This window comes from Typopeltis vanoorti, chromosome 25 (genome assembly GCF_054136105.1).
Source record: "Typopeltis vanoorti isolate ZY-2024b chromosome 25, IOZ_Tvanoo_1.0, whole genome shotgun sequence".
NCBI classification, from domain to species: Eukaryota; Metazoa; Arthropoda; class Arachnida; order Uropygi; family Thelyphonidae; genus Typopeltis; species Typopeltis vanoorti.
In genome coordinates this window covers 68,408,037-68,431,094 of record NC_143573.1, presented here as the reverse complement: position 1 = coordinate 68,431,094, position 23,058 = coordinate 68,408,037, and the positions used below count along the sequence as shown (strand labels likewise).

The following is a 23,058-nucleotide window of genomic DNA, read 5'->3' as shown; positions in this document are numbered from 1 at the left end:
GATGATGAAGAATTTTTTCCTCAATGGATTTTTCAGCAAAGAATTTCCCTTAATAATGAATTTTCTGGCAAAGGATTTTTTCACAATGAATTTTCAGCTCTCTCCTCTCTCTCTCTAACACACACGCACACACACACACATGCAGTGCAGGTGATATCATTCAATGACAAGCAAAACATGCTATCACCCGCACTTCATGCATAAGAAAATGCATATAGACAGAAAAGAAATCAGAATTCTGCTTTTGAGACCAAATATAGCAACAAAGGCATGGCAGTGAAAATATAGTTGGCAGAGAAGTTATGCATTTATGGCAGTAATACTCTTGAGTTTGCCAGAGCCCCATTTGTGGAAATAGGCTACACCACAATGAGATGGCATTGTTTTGTTGAAAGAGGTTAAATGGGAAAGAGTAGGTAATATAGCAGATTGGTACACAGCAAGTTTACAGAAATTAAAACCTCATTAACATAAGGAGAGATAGAGGAAAAGTAGAGTACATGAGACATCAAAGGACATTAAGCTTATAGTTTTTGATTATAATAATTTCACCTTTTATTAACCTTAAAAACTATTCCCAAACTTTATTCTCAATTACTGTATTTTATATTACTGCCAAATATACTTTGAAAATGTGATTGTTCATGAAACTTTGGCTATAATTAATCTGTCTTTGTTTTTTCTATATTTATTTGTGGATCTGTACTAGTGCCTAACATGTGCACATCTCAAAATGGAGGATGTAGTCATTTATGCCTTATTGCCCCATTACCTAAAGGCCAGGCATGCAAGTGTCCCACTGGTATAGTTTTAAAGCCAGATAATAGGACTTGTGTTAAAGGTAAGTTTCACGAGATTTACCACAAGATATATATACAGTCAACATTATCAATGTTAATATTATGTAAATAAGAAAGAAATTAGAAAACATCAGCATATTCTCATCAAATACTAAAATTACACACAGTACCCATTTAGATATAATTGTACTGAACAACAAATTAAATTATTGTTATTATTATTACACCCTTCATGGAGTCAGCAGACTCAGCATGGAAGGTTCGTTCAACTAATAACATATTTAAGTTTAGGGGAGATGGTAAATCCTGTATTATTCTACAGCCGGGTACGAAACTCGGATCGAAATCCTAGAGTTTCATGCCGAAAAAACTATTGGCGAGCCCAAGTGTAAGTAATCACTTGGGTAGTACAACACCAGGGCAACTCGGAGCAAAGGTGGAGCAAGATCCGTCACTATCCTTAATATTCTCTCATAATGTAAAATGCAGCTCCTAGGAGATGTATTACTGTTTTACATTATGAGTCCTTTGCTCTGATTTGCCCTGGTGTTGTACTACCCAAGTGATTACTTACACCTGGGCTCGCCGATAGTTTTTTCGGCATGAAACTCTAGGATTTCGATCCGAGTTTTGTACCCAGCTGTAGAATAATACGGTATTTACCATCTCCTTAAACTTAAATTATGTTGCCGGTAAAATAACCTTTTGGCTTGTTATCGTAGTAATAACAATATATAAGTACACCATTTTAGCAATTCGTTAGTAGAGGTATATGTAAGTTTGGTTCACTTAAAACCTTGATATTCCAGGTCTACTTACTCACTGATGAGACCTCAAAAAGGGTTGAAACCGGTTTGGGTAGTGACCTCCTCTCATAATGTAAAACAGTAATACATCTCCTAGGAGCTGCGTTTTACATTATGAGAGAATATTAAGGATAGTGACGGATCTTGCTCCACCTTTGCTCCGAGTTGCCCTGGTGTTGTACTACCCAAGTGATTACTTACACTTGGGCTCGCCGATAGTTTTTTCAGCATGAAACTCTAGGATTTCGATCCGAGTTTTGTACCCGGCTGTAGAATAATACGGGATTTACCATCTCTCTTAAACTTAACTTATGTCACCGGTAAAATAACCTTTTGGCTTGTTATTGTGATAACATATTTATCATACCGAATCTTAAAATCCTTTGCATTCCTTGCATTAACAACACATTCTGGTAATGCGTTCCATTATTCACTGACAATTCTCCATGTAAAAAATCTACTCCTCACAGTCCCTCTTCACCACACTCTTGCATAACTTTCAGGGATGATAGGTTTTTCCCTCTCCTCTTCTACTCTTTTCATAATCTCATCTGGATTCGATCAATCCGATAAAATCCTCTCACTGACTTAAATGTCTCTATCATATCACCTCTTTCCCTCTGTCTACTAAACTCTGCAATCCACATTTTTTCAACCCCTCTCCATAGCCAGCAGTCCATAGTCCTGATATTGTCTTAGTTTTTCCTCTTTATCACATGCTTCATCTCTTCTTTCATCCATTGCACACCTACCTTATTTAACCTTCTGATCCTTGGAATACATTTAGGCATAGCTTCTACCAGATAGTTCTTGAATATCACCCATGCAGTTGTGATCTCCTTTCTGCCAAACTCTTCATTCCATGCTACACCTGCAAGATTCTTAATCACCTGCCTTGTAGTTCCATATTTCTTTTCTCACAGAAGTCCTAACACTGCTGGCAACCACCAAGGTAATCACTTCATGATCACTCTCACCAACTGGAGGGTAATTTGACACTCATTTATAATAACATCCTCTGATGAGATGATAAAATCAAAGACTATCAATCCTCATGTGCTCTGTGTTGCATACTGCCTGAGATAGTTGTCCCTCGAAAACTTAAGAAACTCATTTATTTTTTTACTTCCAATTGCTATCTCATCATCCCAGTCTATTTTGCCCATAATGAATCACACTTTTCTTATTTGCTTGACTAATTTGATTATACATTTCATAGTTACTGCCATCCACATTACCAGGTCTCTAACAACATCTGACTAAGCATTTCATTCTGTTCACTTCTATCTCACACCACACTGCCTCAAAACCACTGGCACTATCCCTCCTCCCTTGCTTCCCTACTTTGAATGGACACAACTCTTTCTCTGTCAATTTCATGAAACATTTAATACCCTTCCACCTCTATTCCTGTCAGGATGTTATCCTCATCCAATCATGCCTCACTTATTCCAACAATTTTTGGGTTAACAAAATCAATGCAACCATTTCATTTGCCTTGTTTTTTTACACTTTTAGCATTTCTATACAAACAAGGCAGCACATTTCTGGATCTATATCGAGTTTATTTGATACCACTTATTATATGTGACTTCTCCATACTTAACTCAAGCCATTTCCTTTTCTCCTTATTCATCTTACAACCTTCTTCAAATCCAACCCATTTATCTTGATCTCTGGTCATCCCCCTCTTTTTTTGTCTACAAATGCATTCATATCCTCTTGGAAGATCAACCTTCCTCATGCTGTGTCCCCCAGTCCACCTTGAGTGTCCCTGTTTCCCTGTTGGTTTTGCATACTTGTTCTTTCATTCTCTATGCTCATGCTATCCACTTCTTCATTCAGATTCACTCTCTACACTCATTTCTCTACCTTCCAGTAGCAATCTCTCCAAATGACTCACACCAAAACCAACCACATGCAGTCGATCACTCTTATACAGTTCAGTTCATCCTTCAAACTCATTCCACACATTAACAAACTGCAGTTTTTTCTCACAGATTTCCATGAACATATCATTCACAATCTTCACTCTTCGCCCTATTTCATGACTGTCATACCCAGTGCCATCGCTAGAGCTTTTGCTGCTGGGGTGGTCCCTGAGTTTGCCGCCCTTCTCGATACACACCAAAAATACTGCAAAAAAGTCAAAAAGACATATAGCATTTCTGACAATCTGAGGCTTAGTCACTGTTACCACTCGTCAGACTGGCAGGCATTTTCACCGCAGCTCCCTGATCACCATAAACTCCCAAACACACATCAGTAATGATAGATTTGTTAAATCTAGACTGTAGACCAGAATTGGGCAACTTTTTTAAGTGTGCGTGCCAAAATTGCCAAATCTTTGATGCAAAATTTTCTCACGTGCCAACCGAAATTTTGGGTAACATATTATTATTTGGTGTCTTTTAAGTATTGGGAAGACCTTTTCAAATAATCAAAAATCACACTAGAACGGTAAAATCAAAGAATATTGTGAAGTGATTATTGTAAGTCATGTAAGATTGAATGAATGTAAAAATTAGTGAGAGAATTTTTACTTAAAAGTCCTTCTACCCTGTTGATAGCATGAATATTTTTTATTTGCATTTAAGTGTAATTCTAGCTGCCATATAAAGCTGCACAATTTAAAGACGCAATTTTTAACATCAGCAAGAGTAAACAATAATTCTGAATTTTTTTTTTTTTTTATAAAGATCAGTCAGACATAAGTTTTTTCAAGTTTTTCCAATATATTGCAGTGCACAATCTCATAATCGTTTTACTTGACTAAAGCACAATAAAATAAAATAAAATTAAAGATATAATTTTTTTACTTTAATCCCTTATGAGTAATACAAAAAACTACAGACAAAATAAATTATTTTACCTACATGCCATATATTTTCACGTATAATTCGAACTAGAAATTTTGTTTGAAAGCTATCCCTAAAATGCCGTGTCCACATATAATGCGATCTGTTAATCTTGTTTCCTAACATTATAAATAAAACAATACGAATTAACGAAAGAAATGTTTATTTTAAAACAAAATGCCAAAATCCTTTAAATTCTTCTTCATCTTTTGAGTCATCAAACATTTCATTTATAAATTCATCTGTAGGCATTGCATCATCAGTGTAGCAGTTGTCGTCATCGTCATCATGCTCTCCATTTTATTGTGCGTCATCTTCACTTTCGTATATGATGTCATCTTTGGACCCATCCATTGAATTACTTATTCCACATTTAAGAAATGAGCGTTGAATCATTTCAGATGGTATCAAATCCCAAGTTTCTTTAACCCAGCTGGTGACTAGGGTGATCTCAGGCTTCTGAAAATTCCCACCCTTTGTCATCTTCACCAAACTAGATGACATCCATTCTCTCCATTTTTCACGTAAGTGATCTTTAAACCGCTTAATCAAACTGACATCAAGCGGTTGCAAAACGAAAGTTAGACCACCCAGTATGACTGCTAGGTCTGTACATAGTTCACCTGCTTTCTCTTTGCTTGCCTCCGTTAAATGTGCCTAGAACATATCTTAGATTAGCATGTTTTGTTGACGTAACAAGCTGCCTGGACATATGTTCCATACTTGATCCAGCCACAATTGTACGCCTTCTTCATCCATCCAACCTTTCTGATTGGCATGAACAAAGACACCAGGTGAAAATTTCATATGCTTCGGAATTGTCTTCCTTTTAAATATCACAGTCAGCTATAATTTGGTTCCGTCTGCCATGTGGAAATTTCATATGCTTCGGAATTGTCTTCCTTTTAAATATCACAGTCAGCTTTAATTTGGTTCCGTCTGCCATGCATGCTAGAACAACAGTAAAATGCGTTTTTTTCATGTCCCGTTGTTTTTATGAGGACACTCTTTTCACCAACTGAGTTTACTGTTCGATTCCCAGGCATATCAAAGTACATGGGCATCTCATCCATATTGCCTATTTGGGAAAGTTCATATCCGTGACACTTCTGTAATTTTATGATAAATTTTTGGAAAGACTCCACTTTTTCTTCAAGCTGCTTTGGTAACTTCTGTGCAATTTTTGTTCTGTGTCATAATATCAATGCTTTGCATTCCATAAATCTGTTGCACTACCCAGGCAAAGCAAGAAAAGATGAAATACCTGATGTGTCCTTGAATTTATCATTCTTGAGTTGTAGAGCTCGAAAACGAATTGCATTTCTTATTACTATAATGCCATCTTGTCATTGCATCAAAATCCATTCATTTAGCTCTTCTTCAAGTTCTGGGAAGGATGCTACATCTCCACAATGGGCACATTTCATTTTAGGGATTTTTTCAAGACTGTCTTTTTGCTTACGCCAAAGTCTAATATTACTCTCTGCTACACCAAATTCTCTCATAGCAACACTGTTATTATGTTCTTCTGCAAACTGCACGACACGCAATTTAAATCCTGCTTCAAAAGATGAATGTTTACGTTTCTGTTGGCTCGTTTTCAGACTAGGTTTGTTTAACGAATAATATTTAAAATGAACTGTGGTTAAACCGATATAACTGTGCTAAATAGCCCACCAATGGGGGTCGGATATTGGCACTACTTACATTACTGGCTTTATGCGCAGATACGATGCGCACTTGGTCGGCGAATGCGACTGGGTCAAGTAGATTTGGTTGCATAGGCATTAGGTAGTATATATTGTGTGTGCAAGTCTAATAAGATGTTATATTTTTTAAGATCCGAATTTAATGTGAACTCCTAACTTTAGACCACAAATTTTAACCATAAGTTTTTCACATTATACACAATAATATACGGTAATATAATTATGTAGGTAAAATACATTAGGTAAATTAACTTACATTATGTAATCTTACATTACATAATGTAAGGTTATGCATTTTGGGGTGAGAAGATTAGCAGCAGTATACCACATTGGGGGAACTGTACTCCAAGAGATTGACGAGGCCAGGAATTTTGGAGTGTTGGAGGATAGAGAGTTGAAGTTTAGGGGGCACATTGCAAAAGTGGCTAAATCAGCTCATCAAATCACTTGGTTGCTGAAAAATACTTTGACGAGCAGAGACAAACAGGTTATTGTTCCTCTGTATCGAACCTTGATAAGATCTCACCTAGACTACTGTGCACAAATTTGGGTGCCACGGTTTCTTCTTGATGGGGAGGAGGTTGAGAGGATCCAGAGACAAGTCACCAAGATGACAGCAGGTCTATGGAATGAACCTTATGAGAACAGGTTGAAGATTTGTGGGTTGCAGAAATTGGTTGATAGGCAGAAAAGAGGTGATATGATTGAGACATTCAAATTACTGAAGGTTTTCCATGAGATTAATTCAGAAGATATTTTTGAGAACATGACTGGTGGTGGGAGGACTAGGGGGCCATCCATGGAAGCTGGGTAAGAGTGTGGTTAGCAAGGGTGGTAGAGCTAGGTTTTTTTACTTGGAGAGTGGTGAATGAGTGCAATAAGCTGCCAGAGTCTGTTGTGGGTGCCATGACTGTAAATGAGTTCAAGGCGAAGTATAATAGATACTGTGTGAATGTCGAATAGTTGTTCTTGACATAATGTTAGGGCCTCCCTCAATGAGTCTAAGGACTCCTTGGAGTTGCCCATACTACTACTAATAATAATAATATATTAGATAGAAATTAATCTTTACCATTTTTAGCAGAAAACATCAAATCAAAACTAGAGAAAGAAAAATAGTGGACATTTTATTTATTTAGCATCAATGAGACTTCTGCTGTTGCTGCATCACTAATAACAGTTAATTTATATCAGGTTTATATTTTGTAACCTGTGGAGATATGCATGCACTACTAGCTTAATTTGTAAGGCTACTCCTGTTATGAGACTTAACAAAGTTCATCACTGAGAACAATGATTCACAAGAATATGTAAATGCAAAAATTGATAATAATGCTGTTGCAAGAGTTTTTAAACATGCAAAAGTTTCGGGAATAGCATTTCAAGTTCTTAGTACCTCTTTATCCGCATTCTGTTTGTTACTCCCATCTCTAATTGCTCCTTTTCAATATCTTCCAAGTCAACTCTGAGGTCAACAAATTTCAGAGTTGACTTGGAAGATATTGAAAAGGAGCAATTAGAGATGGGAGTAACAGACAGAATGCGGATAAAGAGGTACTAAGAACTTGAAATGCTATTCCCGAGACTTCTGCTGTTGCTGCATCACTAATAACAGTTAATTTATATCAGGTTTATATTTTGTAACCTGTGGAGATATGCATGCACTACTAGCTTAATTTGTAAGGCTACTCCTGTTATGAGACTTAACAAAGTTCATCACTGAGAACAATGATTCACAAGAATATGTAAATGCAAAAATTGATAATAATGCTGTTGCAAGAGTTTTTAAACATGCAAAAGTTTCGGGAATAGCATTTCAAGTTCTTAGTACCTCTTTATCCGCATTCTGTCTGTTACTCCCATCTCTAATTGCTCCTTTTCAATATCTTCCAAGTCAACTCTGAGGTCAACAAATTTCTGCCTCCAAATTGAGCTACTTCGAAAATCAATCAACTGCATTTCAAAATCATCCATATTTATTCACGAAAACATCTGCAAGTTTATTTGAAGATGTTTTCATGTCCTGAAGTTTGAGGTTCAAGTCATTTAAATGTTCGCAAAGAACATCAGTTTACAGACCCACACGATGTCATACTACATTTCTTTATAACACATTTGTTGATTAGTCAAAAAGAGATTGACTAAGCCAATGAACATTGTTGTACATTATTAGTCCTTTGTACACCGAATCCACCTCATTCAATAGATTCTGAAATTGTCTTTTATTCAAAGCACGTGCAGAAATGTAATTAACAATCTTGGTTACTGTTTGTATCACTTCTTGAAGTTCATTCTTTTAGGCCAGTGTTTGCACATAAATTCTCCTCATGTAGGATGCAATGAAAACCTATCAGTGGATGACCACCATATTTTGCAAACAGATTTACAAATCCTGCTTCCTTACCAATAATGTTGGTGCACCATCTGTTGTGACGGATACCACTTTTTAAATATCAATTTGCAGAATAGATAATTCATTAGGTGTCCTCCCGCGATGAGTCTTCGGACTCCTTGGAGGTGTCAGGAATAATAATAATAATTCATATCTGCTTTACATATTTCAACCCCACTGATATGGTCAGGTAGTGTTACAAGGTTAATCCTCTCTTCACATACTTCGGCATCCCTACAAAATCAAGTAAAGATTGCCAGCCTAGCTGGTGGTGTAATGTCTGTGCTCTCATCAACACTAATAGAAAAGAACTTACATGAAACCAAATCTTTTGTTAATTGTTCTGCTGTATTCCTTTCCAACTTAAGTATCCTATCCTTAATTGTTTTTCTACTCACAGACAATTCTTTAATGCGCTGAACAATTTTTGTCTTTTCTGAAAGATTGTCAAAAAGGAAAGGAGCACATTCTAGCCATGCTTCTTTAATATACTCCCCATCACTGAGTGGTTTTATATATATATATGACTGCTACTATTAACTCGGGATTGGGATATGTCGTTTTTAATATAAACTGACTATAAACCCGAGAATTATAACAAATTGAGATTTATTTGAAAACACAACATGTTTCGTTGAGATTGACTTCATCAGGCGTTAAGAACATAGAAAGATATTAAAAGACACTGAAATAAACATTGAGACACTCTAAAGCTATACAATTATAAAGTTATGATATTCAACTGTAAATTACAGTTATTATGAACTTGTGCTATAGTCCGTGTTAAAGTTCTATTGTTGTACACTTGTGCGTGTGTGGATATGTATCTGATATGTGGATATATATGCGGATATGTATCGCACCAGTATCTGATAGTAGAGCTGAAAGAGTCAGGCAAATTATAGCTGAGATTATTGTTCATATGAAGAGGATCCAAGGTGATTTCTTTTTACTCTACAATGCAGTGTTCTACCTCATCATGGCAAATGTGTAGGTTTGAAGTTGTTGTCCAATTTACTTCATGTTGGCGGCTTTCGTTGTTCATGTTTATTGAAAACAGGACATGGCCTGACAGGGCAGTTGCTCTGGTTCTATTATATAAGCAGTGTCTCTCTGGTGCTCCTCGAGACGTAGGAGAATAAATTTCTCCGTTTGGCCATAGTAAGGTTTTTCGCACTCACATGTGACTTTGTATACACCTGGAAATTGTAGAAGGTTGTGAGATTGTTTATAGTTGCTGAAACTTGATCTTATTTTTGGAAGAGTCGTGAAGCACGTTTGTATGTTGAATTTCTTTAAGATTCTACTCAGTTTTTTGGATAGTGTGCTGATATATGGCAAGGAGATATAACCTTTGGAGTCATTCTGTGTCTCTACGTTGCTACATTGACGGTGGGATAATTGTTTGTTGATACTTTTTAAAGAGTAGCCATTGCTTTTAAAGGTCCATTTAAGATGTTGTAATTCTTTTTTTAGTTCTTCTTCATCTGACAGTACAGATCTTGCACGATTCGCAAGAGTTGATATAATACCCAACTTTGGCTCTAGATGGTGATGTGAGGACGCATGCAAATATCTGTCCATGTGTGTTGGCTTTCTAAATATAGAGACTTTTATTGATTCAGGCGTCTTGGTGAGTTTAACATCAAGGAAACAGAGGGAACTATTTTCTTCCATCTCCATGGTCAATTTTATATACTGATGGAGGTTGTTTAAATGGTTGAGAAACCTGTGAAGATTCTTAATACCATGCTCCCATATGAGGAATATATCGTCCACATATCTAAGCCAAATTCTTGGTTTTAAACTAAAAGAGGAGATTGCCTTTTGTTCAAAATCCTCGAAAAAAAAAAAAATATATATATATATATATATATTTATATATATATATTTTATATATATATATAAAGATAAGCCAAAATTTGAAACGTTTTTATGTCACGTTTTCTGTCTTACCGGCTTACCAGCTAGGAACACTCGGGGGGTTGGACGGCGTAGGTGCGGGGGGGGGGAGGATATATATATATATATAATAAGGCATATATATATAAGAAAGCAATTAAATAATTGCTTTCTGCATACAGTATAGAAAATTATGGAGATAACTACCGTGTGTTAGAGCAAAACTTTAGTTTAATATAAACTAAAGTTTTGCTCTAACACAGTAGTTGTCTCCATAATTTTCCATAATGTATTCTGATCACCATGTAAGCATGAAAGAAAGGACTTTCTTCATACAGCCTTTAACTTTAATGAAAATCGGATTATGGGGTGTAGAAATGTGGACAGAGACATATTCTTCTTGTCAGATGTCATCTCCTTCCAGGAGGTTGACTACCATGAGCTGCCACCATGTACTGTTTTGTGCTTCTCTTTTGCATTCTTTATAGGACAAAAAGGTCCAGTCCTTAGTATTTTCCATCCAATCTGTTCTTTGTCTTCCTCTTCTTCTTTATTCCTTGTATCATTCCTTCTAGAAGTGTTTTTGTAAAGATTCATGCCTTATTATATGACCAAGGTAGGTGGTTTTCCTTTTCTTAATGGTTTTCAACAGATGCCTATCTCCTCCAATCATCTCTAATATTCCTAAATTAGTGTAAACTGTGTGTGCTATTACTTGCTATTTATAAAGCCTTTTATAGAGCCTGTTTGGTTACTGCACCTTTGAAATACTGTTATTCTAATTAGCAGTGCGCACTTTCTCTCTCTCGTAACCTTTCTTTCTTATACTATTGCATACTATGTTTATCAACCTTTCGCACTATGAGTTTTATGCCAATGGATACTAGAAGATTTATTTTATTGAGACTGCACCACTAATATCTTTTAATTGGCATAAAACTCAGTAATATGGCATTCTAGTTTTTGACATTCTAGAAATTGATTTCTCTCTCTCTTTCTCTAACACAAATTCCTCCAGTAAAACTTTACAAAACGGTTATATTCTATTTGCACTTAACTATACATTTCGGCTATCTCACTTGGTTTCCCGCTCACAAGTCCGATGATTTTTTTTAGGAACAGTGCATTATAAAATAAACAATCAGGCAGCACAAAAAGAATGTACATTAAGGTTGGAATACGCTTACGGAGGTATCCTCTTTGTCACGACACCTTCCGAAGGTCCTGCATCAAAGTCTCTATGGTTCTTCTTTCTCCTCAGGCCTTGCTTCAGGGGGCATTTCATCTGAGTATCAGCGGTTCTTGGACTGCAATTTTCCCGGTACTCAAAAGACTGCCTCTGGCTCTCTTCAGTAACAGTACTTCACCTCTTCTTCTGTCTACAACTGGACCTCGTCTCCTCTGGATTGCCTCTTGTTCTCTGCCGAAAACTGCCCCCTTGATGTTCGGCTCAGTCCTCTTTTATTTTCGCCTTCTCGGGACCTTGCATCAATGGTTGTAAGCCTCGGAAAAATCGGCAGTTCTCCTTGATCCTTTTGGCCGGCCCATTCTTTCTTCTCCTCCATGCACTCTTTTTTCCTTGTCTTGTCGGGCAGCGGAAACTTCTCCGAAACTAGCAGACCTCTTTGATACTAGCTTTGAAGGAGTTCATGTGCAGAGCTTACAAACAACTTTCTCACACACTCAATCGTAAACAACTTTCTTGTGCTCTTATATATAGCTTATTATACAAAGTTCCGATGGCAAAGCATTGTCTTTGTTTTTGACATTCCTCTTTTATTTTCGCCTTCTCGGGACCTTGCATCAATGGTTGTAAGCCTCGGAAAAATCGGCAGTTCTCCTTGATCCTTTTGGCCGGCCCATTCTTTCTTCTCCTCCATGCACTCTTTTTTCCTTGTCTTGTCGGGCAGCGGAAACTTCTCCGAAACTAGCAGACCTCTTTGATACTAGCTTTGAAGGAGTTCATGTGCAGAGCTTACAAACAACTTTCTCACACACTCAATCGTAAACAACTTTCTTGTGCTCTTATACATAGCTTATTATACAAAGTTCCGATGGCAAAGCATTGTCTTTGTTTTTGACATTCTAGAAACTTTAGTTAGAACAGTAAATACAATCAATTCCCATAGGGTTATTTACATTAATATTTAACATCAAAGACATAGAGACAAACAAGGTTATTTTTGTAACAGTTCTCATGAGACTTGACCTGTGTAAAAATCGATGTAAAGCGTTTTGGTATTTTTAAGCTACATCGAGTTTTACATTTGTTGTTTTGGAAGTCTATGGGACTCTAAGAATTCTTCTGAGTATCCATATCTCAAAGGCTTTTAGTTTTTTTTCACAACAGAGACATATAGACACTGACAAAAATTATAATTTGGACTCAAAATCTCATCATAATCACTCTCTGCATATACCAACCAAGTTTAACCAAACCAAAAATTACAATTATAAGCCGACCTACACATATGCAAATGAAAGAGAAGGGTACGCATGCAATCTAATCACATGCAGATAACACTTCATAATCCTGAATATTGAATATACATTTCACATAGCTTTAAAAATAACTTACCATATTTACTCGAATATAACTTGACCTCGCGTATAATTCTCACCCCTGATTTTACTTTACGGAAAAAGAAATGGAAAAGTTTCACGCATACGTAGCGCAATTGGAAGAACAACGGTACATTGCACCCTTCGATTGGAATAGGCCTAAGTCCGATTCTCGTCGCAATGGGAGGAATCTTTATCTGGATGATTTCAATCGAAGATGAGTTAGCCGATCTCATACGGAGGTAGCAGGGTTTTTTCTCCTGGAAACTCAGGTTTTTCATCCCGCATACAGACAAATCGGCCCTTCAGAACACACGCAATTTACAGACAAAAAATACTAGTTGTGGTGGTGGTGGTGGTGGTGGAGGTGGGCGGTAGATGGCGTTGATGGAGATGATTTGTAGTAGCAGTTCAGTGTAGTGGTTGTGACAGTTGTAGGTGTCCTCCCGCGATGTGTCTTTGGACTCCTTGGAGGTGTCAGGAATAATAATAATAATAATAATGATAATACCTCTCACAGGGAAAAAAAAAAGTTTAAACATGTTGTAGGACGATAGTAACTCTTCCCGTGGTAAACCAAACATCCTCCCCAGTAGCCTGTAGTGACTGCAGACAGAAATAAAAACAGGTCGTTTTATTGTATCATTGAATAAGGTACAGAGATATTTGCAGTCTGTGTAATATATTTCTAAACAAATAGTGCAATTAGAGACAACTGGGATAAAAATGGCACTAACTAATGAAAATCATATATTTCCTTCCCACAGAAACTATGCTTCTTTAGACTCAAGCAAAACCATATGTTGCACCGGCAAACACGGTATCTCACAAAAACTAGATGTGCAGGAGTCTGTCCTCCCAACTCAAATGCAAGGCAGCAATAAAAATAAATGGAAAGTGTTAAAATTCGTAAATGTGTTAAAACTAAGAAATATATAGTGAATATTTTTATGGCCGTTTCAGATATTGAATTTGGTTGAAGGGAATTAGCATTTCAATTCAAAAATTGTCGTCTTGCTTTTATGTTTGACTTGTGCGATCTTTTGTTAATACCGCACCAATCATACGCACATCTTCATAGCTGCTCTATATTTACTGGCCTAGTACCACAGCTGTCTGTTCATTAGTCATTCGTGAAGGATTGTTCATTAAGTATCTCAAGTCTTGTAAATTACTGGTAATTTTTGCTTGAAATAATGGGAAAGAAGATAGTGCTATTTGAGTAGGATGCACACAAGGAAACTGCTCTCTAGGCAGGAAATAGCAATAGCAATCGTGGTACGAGGGATGTTATGAAAAAAATGAAAACTTCAGTTTCCGAAAATCCCCACATATATCTCGCACCACGATTTTTAGCTTTAATTTTGGGGAAAAAAAGTGTGAGTTATATTCAGTAAATACAGTATGTTTATGGCAATGTAAAGGAAATTTGCTTTTATATCTAATGAGTTAAACATATTAATTGACAATAAATACATCCAAACCATATTTTAATGACTTACGATTAAATAAAATCCAAATCTACATATATACACACTTTAGAAAATGGATACATTCTTTACGAAACACGAAAAGATATATCAAATGATGGTAAAGGAGTCACCCATGTCTGGCTGCCTGACGAATGATGCAACATCTGAACTGGATGAAATTTGTACATCAGTATATCATGGAGATAGATGGAATGTAAATAGGATCTTTGTTTCTTATTGTTTTATTATGTTAGGGTTTGCTTCTTTAGTGCATTTTTATTTGGTATCACTCTACTTAATCAAATTCTATTATATTAAGTTAAAATATACAAGTCAGCGAAGATGTTTGAAATGTATGTATTTATTTAATTATTTTTTAATGTGAGCACTGGGTTGCATGCCTGAAAAAAGTCTTTGGCATGCCACATTTGGCACTCATGCCAAGGGTTGCCCACCCATGCTCTAGAATAACCATAGATAAAGAATTCAATAAATATGTTTAAACAGCTTCAATAACGACCCAAATGATATAAATGTGTAATAGATTAAAAAAAACTAATGATGAATCAGGCATTGTAGCATTTTTTAGGGTAAAAACAGAATGATGCTTGTTAATTTTTATAAATATATCAAAAGGGTTAAACAAAAACTGTAAGTATTATTATTATTATTCAATTATTATTCAAAAAAGGTAATAGAGATGACCCTAAAAACTGTAGAGGTATCAGTGTACTAAATTCCTGTTACAAAATATATAGCAGAATCTTAAATAGCAAACTAATGAAATATTCCGAAAACTTTATTTTAGAAGTACAGAATGGATTTAGAAAAGGACGATCATGTATAGACCCGGTCTTTTGCCAAAAATTAATAATAGAGAAAAGAAGAGAATACAATTTAGAAACACGATGGTGAGTTAGCCGATCTCATACGGAGGTAGCAGGGTTTTTTCTCCCGGAAACTCGGGTTTTTCATCCCGCATACATACAAATCGGCCCTTCAGAACACACGCAATTTACAGACAAAAATTACTAGTTGTGGTGGTGTTGGAGGTGGGCGGTAGATGGCGTTGATTCGTAGTAGAGGTAAGGTGTAGAGATAGTTGAAGATGTCCTCCCGCGATGAGTCTTCGGACTCCTTGGAGGTATCAGGAATAATAATAAAAAAAAAACACACATTACATTTATTAACTTCGAAAAAGCATTTGACAAAGTTAAAAGAAACATATTATTTAACATATTAAAAGAAAGACAGATACTAAATAATATCCTAAAAGCTATCACAAGTATATATGAAAATAATCAAATACAAATAAGATTAAATCACGAGCTATCATATACGAGAGAGAGATAAACCAAGGGGTCCGGCAGGGATGTCCCCTCTCAGCAACATTTTTTAATATCTACTTAAATGAAATAATAATAATATGGAATAAAAATTTACATCAAGGAATTAAACTTTTCTCCTACAGTAAACTTAAACACTCTCCTCTTTGCCGACGACCAAATAATAATTACAAATTATTATTATTATTATTATTATTATTATTATTATTCAGGCCTCCAAGGAGTCAAAAGACTCATCGAGGGAGGTCCTTCCTAAGACAAAGTCTGTCAAGACTCACTGAGGGGAGGTCCCCCCTGAGAAACACAAAGTCTATCATACCACTCTTTAAACTCACTGACCCGTTCTCGCTCCCACCACTCCATCAGGCAATGCATTCCACGGCTCAACCACCCTCCACACAAAGAAACCACTCCTTACCCTTGTGCTCACAGTTTCCTTTCGTAACTTCCAGGGATGGCCTCTTGTCATCACTCCTTCCCGCTGATCAACCAAGTGAAAGAACTCCGCAGTGTCAACCCTGTAACCACCTCTCAACAGTTTAAAAGTTTCAATCATATCACCTCTCCTTCTTCTATCCACCAAACTCTGCAGTCCACATTCTCTCAGCCGATCCTCATAACTATCCTTGTAGAGTCCTGAAACCATCTTTGTCACCCGTCTTTGTATCCTTTCCACAGTTAATTTATCCCCTTCAAATCCTGGGGACCAAATCTGAGAACAACAGTCCAAGTGTGGTCTGATCAGAGACTTATACAACGGAATGATAACCCTCTTATCTCTGCAGGTCAGTGTCCTTCTCATAATAGCAGCAATCCTCTGTGTTACCTTCACCACCTTTGCAATATGTCCCCTAAACTTCAGGTTTCTATCAATCATCAACCCCAGATCTCTTGTCTCCCCTACTTCCTCCAGTATAACTCCTCCCATAGAGTATGCAGCATCCCATCGATGTTTCCCAAACCTCAAGACCTTACATTTTGCTGCATTAAACTGACACCCCCATTCATTTGCCCATCTATCTAGCTTATTTAAATCCCCTTGCAGGGCTACCACATCTGCACTATTATTAATAATCCTTCCCAGCTTCGCATCATCTGCAAACAACTGAATATCCCCCTGCAATCCACTGGCTATGTCATTGATATAAAGGTTAAACAATATAGGTCCTAGTACTGAGCCCTGTGGGACCCCATGTAACCCTCTGCCTCCTGGAAACTGCTCCACCATACACAACTCTCTGATACCTATCAGACAGCCAATCCTGAATCCAGTTGACCAATCTGACATCCAGACCCATGTGCTGCAACTTAAATATCAGCTTATCATGTGGCACCCTGTCAAATGCCTTTGCCAAGTCTAAGAAAATGGCAGTATATGCCTTTCCCTCATCTAATGTTCTTGTAACTTTATTATAAAAGGCTAGCATATTGCTAACACAAGAGTGTCCTTTCACAAATCCATGTTGATTCTCACAGATAACATTACCCTCATCTGCCCAATGCTGTATACGGTCCCTCACTACTTTCTCCAAGATCTTAACAACTACTGATGACACACAAACTGGCCTATAATTAGACACTTCCAGTCTGTTACCACCCTTATGCAATGGCACTATCTTACCTTCCTTCCATTCCCTGGGCACCTTTGCCAAAGCCAGACTTTCATTGAAAAGCCACGTTAAAGGTACTGTCAATTCCCTAGCACATTCTCTCAAAACTCGTGGCGAAATACCATCCAGTCCCAAAGCTTTACTGACATCCAGAGTACTCAGTATCTGAAACACACTCTCCTCCTGTACCTCCAGACCTCGTACCAGTCCCTCTAGCATTAAAACTGACTCCTCTAGGATGAAATTCTCCAATAAAGTGTTCATTGAACAATTCCACTATGTCCTCTGCATCAGTCACTCTATTCCCATTTTTATCCCACAATACCATTCTTCCACAGTCATTTCTCCTCCTACTGGCCACATAGCTAAAAAATTCCCTAGGATTTTCTTTGGATCTTAGGGCCAATCTCCTCTCATATTCCAGTTTCGCTTTCCTTACCACACTAGTCACTCTTCTGGCCTGTGTCTTATATTCCTCATGCATCTCTTCACCTATCTCCTTATATCTCTTCCATAGCCTCTTTTTTGCATGCAATTCCTGTTTAATATTGTTTGTCATCCACTTTACTCCAAATTGCGTCCTCTTCTTCACTCGTGGTATACAACTTACCATTGCTGATAACAAATATTCTTTCACAATTTCCCACGCACTGGTGATATCCCGGCCTTCCAATTCCTCACTCCATGAAACTTCCCGAAGTTGACGTCTAAGACTATTATAATCACCTGCCTTATAATTCCACATAAGTTCCCGTCTCTTTGATACTCCTACATGTCTATTCATTTTCCAAGTCAACACCATATGGTCACTCTCTCCAACTGGTAGGAGAGACGTCAACTCAGTTATTATCAACTCTTCTGATGCTATAACCAAATCCAAAATTTTTGAACCTCTTGTTCCCTCTGTTACATGTTGCCTAAGACATTTGTCCCTCAAGAATTCTAGAAATTCCATTCCCCTATTGCTACATGCATCTTCCTCTCTCCAATTTATACTACTGAAGTTAAAATCTCCCATAACAATCATTCTTCTTGCACTTGCCAAACTTAGCTGTCTAAACATCTCCTGGTCCCCATCCTCTGTGCTCCTGGGTCTGTAGCAACACCCCACTAAATATCCTGTCTTGCCTACCTCTAGCTCACACCATACGCTCTCAAAATCATTTGTCTCACTTCCTTCCAAATTCTCCACTCTTAGAGGACATAGGTCATCACTTATCATAAGCAGCACCCCACCACCACGCTTTCCCCTCCTATCCTGACGAAAAATGCTATACCCAGCGACTTCTATTCCTGTTTTTATATCCTCTTCTGTCAACCACGTCTCAGTGATCGCAATAATTTTTGGCCAGGCTGATGCTATCTGCGCCACCAATTCCTCTCCCTTATTCCGGATACTCCTGGCATTAGTATACAGCATATAAATGCCATTGTTTCTATACCCAGCCTTATCCCTTCTAGACTCCACTGGGCTCAGTGTTACCTGACATTGTCTCCCTTCTCCCAAGTATCCATTCCCACAAGAGGCCACCCCTGCTATCATCCTCCCTGGGACACACTGACTCGTTCAGAACAGCAATCTCTCCAGATGCCTACGCCCTTCCTCATTCAAATGTAAACGGTCTCTCGCATACAACTCCTCTCTTTCCTCAAACGCACTCCAAGCATCCACATATACCAGTCCTCTCTTGTCACACATTCTCGCTATTATGCCATTCAATATCACCGCTCTTCTGCTCAGCTCATCATTATCATACCTAGGCAACACGCACACTATTTTTCCCCTCTCTGTCTTCTTCCATACAGTCTCAAGCAAAAATCTCATATCTCTCGCTGCCCGACTTACATTACCACTCAAGTCAGTCGTTCCTACCATCACAATCATCTCATCCACCCTTTCACCTCTCTTAATTGCCATAGCCACCCTTTCTGTTGTTCCTCCTGGCAAACACTCCTCACGCATCCTATCTTGAACACCACGGATCATTGAGTCGCCATACATTATACCTCTTACCATTCCCTCACTCCTATTGTTTCCATTCTCTCCTCTTCTTTCATTCCCATACCTCTCTCTTCTACTGTTTCCATTCTCTCCTCTTCTAGCACTACAATACATCTCTCTCATTCCCTCTCTCCTACTGTTTCCATTTTCTCCACTTCTAGCACTTCCATATCCCTCTCTCATTCTGTCTCTCCTACTACTGTTTCCATCCGCTCATCTTCTAGCATTCCCATACCTCTCTCTCATTCCATCTCTCCTACCGTTTCCATTCTCTCGTCTGCTAGCATTCCCATACCTCTCTCTCATTCCCTCTCTTCTACTGTTTCCATTCTCTCCTCTTCTAGCACCCCGATATCTCTCACTCATACTCCCTAAATTCTCTCTCTCTCCTACTCTGATTCGCCTTGCATTTATCTCTTCGATTCTCCTAATCTTATCTTTCATACTTCTGCTCTCATTCACAAGACATTCCACTTCCTCTTTCAACTCCTCTATCTCCCTCTGCTGGTCAGTCACTCTTAATCTAAATTCACTCTCCCAAACAAAACCATCTCCTAAACTTCCACAGTCACTCACACCTTCCACACTATCAACTATTATTTTCTCATTCTCTGCTATCATACTACTTGTCTTCCTACATTCATTCCCCGTTCCTGGAGCAACAAAGTCGGATATCGATATATCTAATGTACTTATTTCCTCCAACTGCCTGCATTTTGCAATACATACATTATACCTCTTACTGAATTCTGAAGATAAACTACAGAAAGCTATTTTAGATCTAAATGAGATATCCAAAGATTATGGTATGATAATATCAACAGAAAAATCAAAAACTATGGCCTTTAAAGGACAAGATCCAGCAAGAACTAAAATAGTAATAGATAACAAGATCTTAGAACAGGTGAATTCATTTAACTACCTAGGATGTACGATCACATATGAAAATGAAAAAGATATAAACCAAAAAATTGCAAAATATTTAAAAATAACAGGTGTAATTAACTCTATATTTAAACCAAACCTAGTTCAAAAGCAAACCAGACTAAAAGTATACAATACATTAGCCTTACCAGTCTTAATGTATGGAAGCGAAATCTGGACAATAAAACAAAAAGACAAACAAAGATTAACAACATCAGAAATGAAGTTTATGAGAAAAACTGCCAAGTATACCCTATTTGATCACAAAAGAAATGAAGAAATTATGAAAGAATTAAACCAAGAACCAGTAAAAATAAAAATTAAAAAATATAAATATAAATGGATGGAACACGTTCAAAGAATGAAAACAGAAAGATTACCAAAACAAGCCTTAAAATACAAGCCATTAGGAAAAAGAAAACCAGGACGTCCTCTTAACGATTCAACGATGACTTCTAAGGCCGGAACAGGCCATGCTAGGCCTAAATCCTTGATATGCATGATTATTATTATTATTATTATTATTATTCAGGCCTCCAAGGAGTCAAAAGACTCATCGAGGGAGGTCCTTTCTAAGACATAAAGTCTGTCAAGACTCATCGAGGGGTAGTCCCCCCCTGAGAAACACAAAGTTTATCATACCACTCCTTAAACCCACTGACCGTTCTCGCTCCCACCACTCCATCAGGCAATGCATTCCACGGCTCAACCACCCTCCACACAAAGAAACCACTCCTTACCCTCTTGCTCACAGTTTCCTTTCGTAACTTCCAGGGATGGCCTCTTGTCATCACTCCTTCCCACTGATCAACCAAGCGAAAGAACTCCCCAGTGTCAACCCTGTAACCACCTCTCAACAGTTTAAAAGTTTCAATCATATCACCTCTCCTTCTTCTATCCACCAAACTCTGCAGTCCACATTCTCTCAGCCGATCCTCATAACTATCCTTGTACAGTCCTGAAACCATCTTTGTCATCCGTCTTTGTATCCTTTCCACAGTTAATTTATCCCCTTCAAATCCTGGGGACCAAATCTGAGAACAATAGTCCAAGTGTGGTCTGATCAGAGACTTATACAACGGAATGATAACCCTCTTATCTCTGCAGGTCAGTGTCCTTCTCATAATAGCAGCAATCCTCTGTGTTACCTTCACCACCTTTGCAATATGTCCCCTAAACTTCAGGTTTCTATCAATCATCAACCCCAGATGTCTTGTCTCCCCTACTTCCTCCAGTATAACTCCTCCCATAGAGTATGCAGCATCCCATCGATGTTTCCCAAACTTCAAGACCTTACATTTTGCTGCATTAAACTGACACCCCCATTCATTTGCCCATCTATCTAGCTTATTTAAATCCTCTTGCAGGGCTACCACATCTGCACTATTACTAATAATCCTTCCAAGCTTCGCATCATCCGCAAACAACTGAATATCCCCCTGCAATCCACTGCCTATGTCATTGCTATAAAGGTTAAACAATATAGGTCCTAGTACTGAGCCCTGTGGGACCCCACTTGTAACCCTCTGCCTCCTGGAAACTGCTCCACCATACACAACTCTCTGATACCTATCAGACAGCCAATCCTGAATCCAGTTGACCAATCTGACATCCAGACCCATGTGCTGCAACTTAAATATCAGCTTATCATGTGGCACCCTGTCAAATGCCTTCGCCAAGTCTAAGAAAATCGCAGTATATGCCTTTCCCTCATCTAATGCTCTTGTAACTTTATTATAAAAGGCTAGCATATTGCTAAAACAAGAGCGTCCTTTCACAAATCCATGTTGATTCTCACAGATAACATTACCCTCATCTGCCCAATGCTGTACACGGTCCCTCACTACTTTCTCCAAGATCTTAACAACTACTGATGACACACAGACTGGCCTATAATTAGACACTTCCAGTCTGTTACCACCCTTATGCAATGGCACTATCTTACCTTCCTTCCATTCCCTGGGCACCTTTGCCAAAGCCAGACTTTCATTGAAAAGCCACGTTAAAGGTATTGTCAATTCCCTAGCACATTCTCTCAAAACTCGTGGCGAAATACCATCCAGTCCAACAGCTTTACTGACATCCAGAGTACTCAGTATCTGAAACACACTCTCTTCCTGTACCTCCAGACCTCGTACCAGTCCTATCCCTCTAGCATTAAAACTGACTCCTCTAGGATGAAATACTCCAATAAAGTGTTCATTGAACAATTCCACTATGTCCTCTGCATCAGTCACTCTATTCCCATTTTTATCCCACAATATCATTCTTCCACAGTCATTTCTCCTCCTACTGGCCACATAGCTAAAAAATTCCCTAGGATTTTCTTTGGATCTTAGGGCCAATCTCCTCTCATATTCCAGTTTCGCTTTCCTTACCACACGAGTCACTCTTCTGGCCTGTGTCTTATATTCCTCATGCATCTCTTCACCTGTCTCCTTATATCTTTTCCATAGCCTCTTTTTCGCATGCATTTCCTGTTTAATGTTGTTTGTCATCCACTTTACTCCAAATTGCGCCCTCTTCTTCACTCGTGGTATACAACTTACCATTGCTGATAACAAATATTCTTTCACAATTTCCCACGCACTGGTGATATCCCGGCCGTCCAATTCCTCCCTCCATGAAACTTCCCGAAGTTGACGTCTAAGACTATTATAATCACCTGCCTTATA

The 23,058-nt window shown here is 37.9% G+C and overlaps 1 protein-coding gene across 1 annotated transcript in view; it reads left to right on the top strand.

Moving 5' to 3' along the window:
* Positions 1–23,058, top strand: part of LOC150092820 (low-density lipoprotein receptor-related protein 4-like) — a 1,164,745-nt gene that overhangs the window by 845,047 nt on the left and 296,640 nt on the right. Inside the window, exon 22 of the mRNA XM_090414290.1 lies at positions 710–841. Within this exon, the coding sequence (XP_090270416.1) occupies positions 710–841 (132 nt within the window). The remainder of the gene's footprint in view (positions 1–709; positions 842–23,058) is intronic.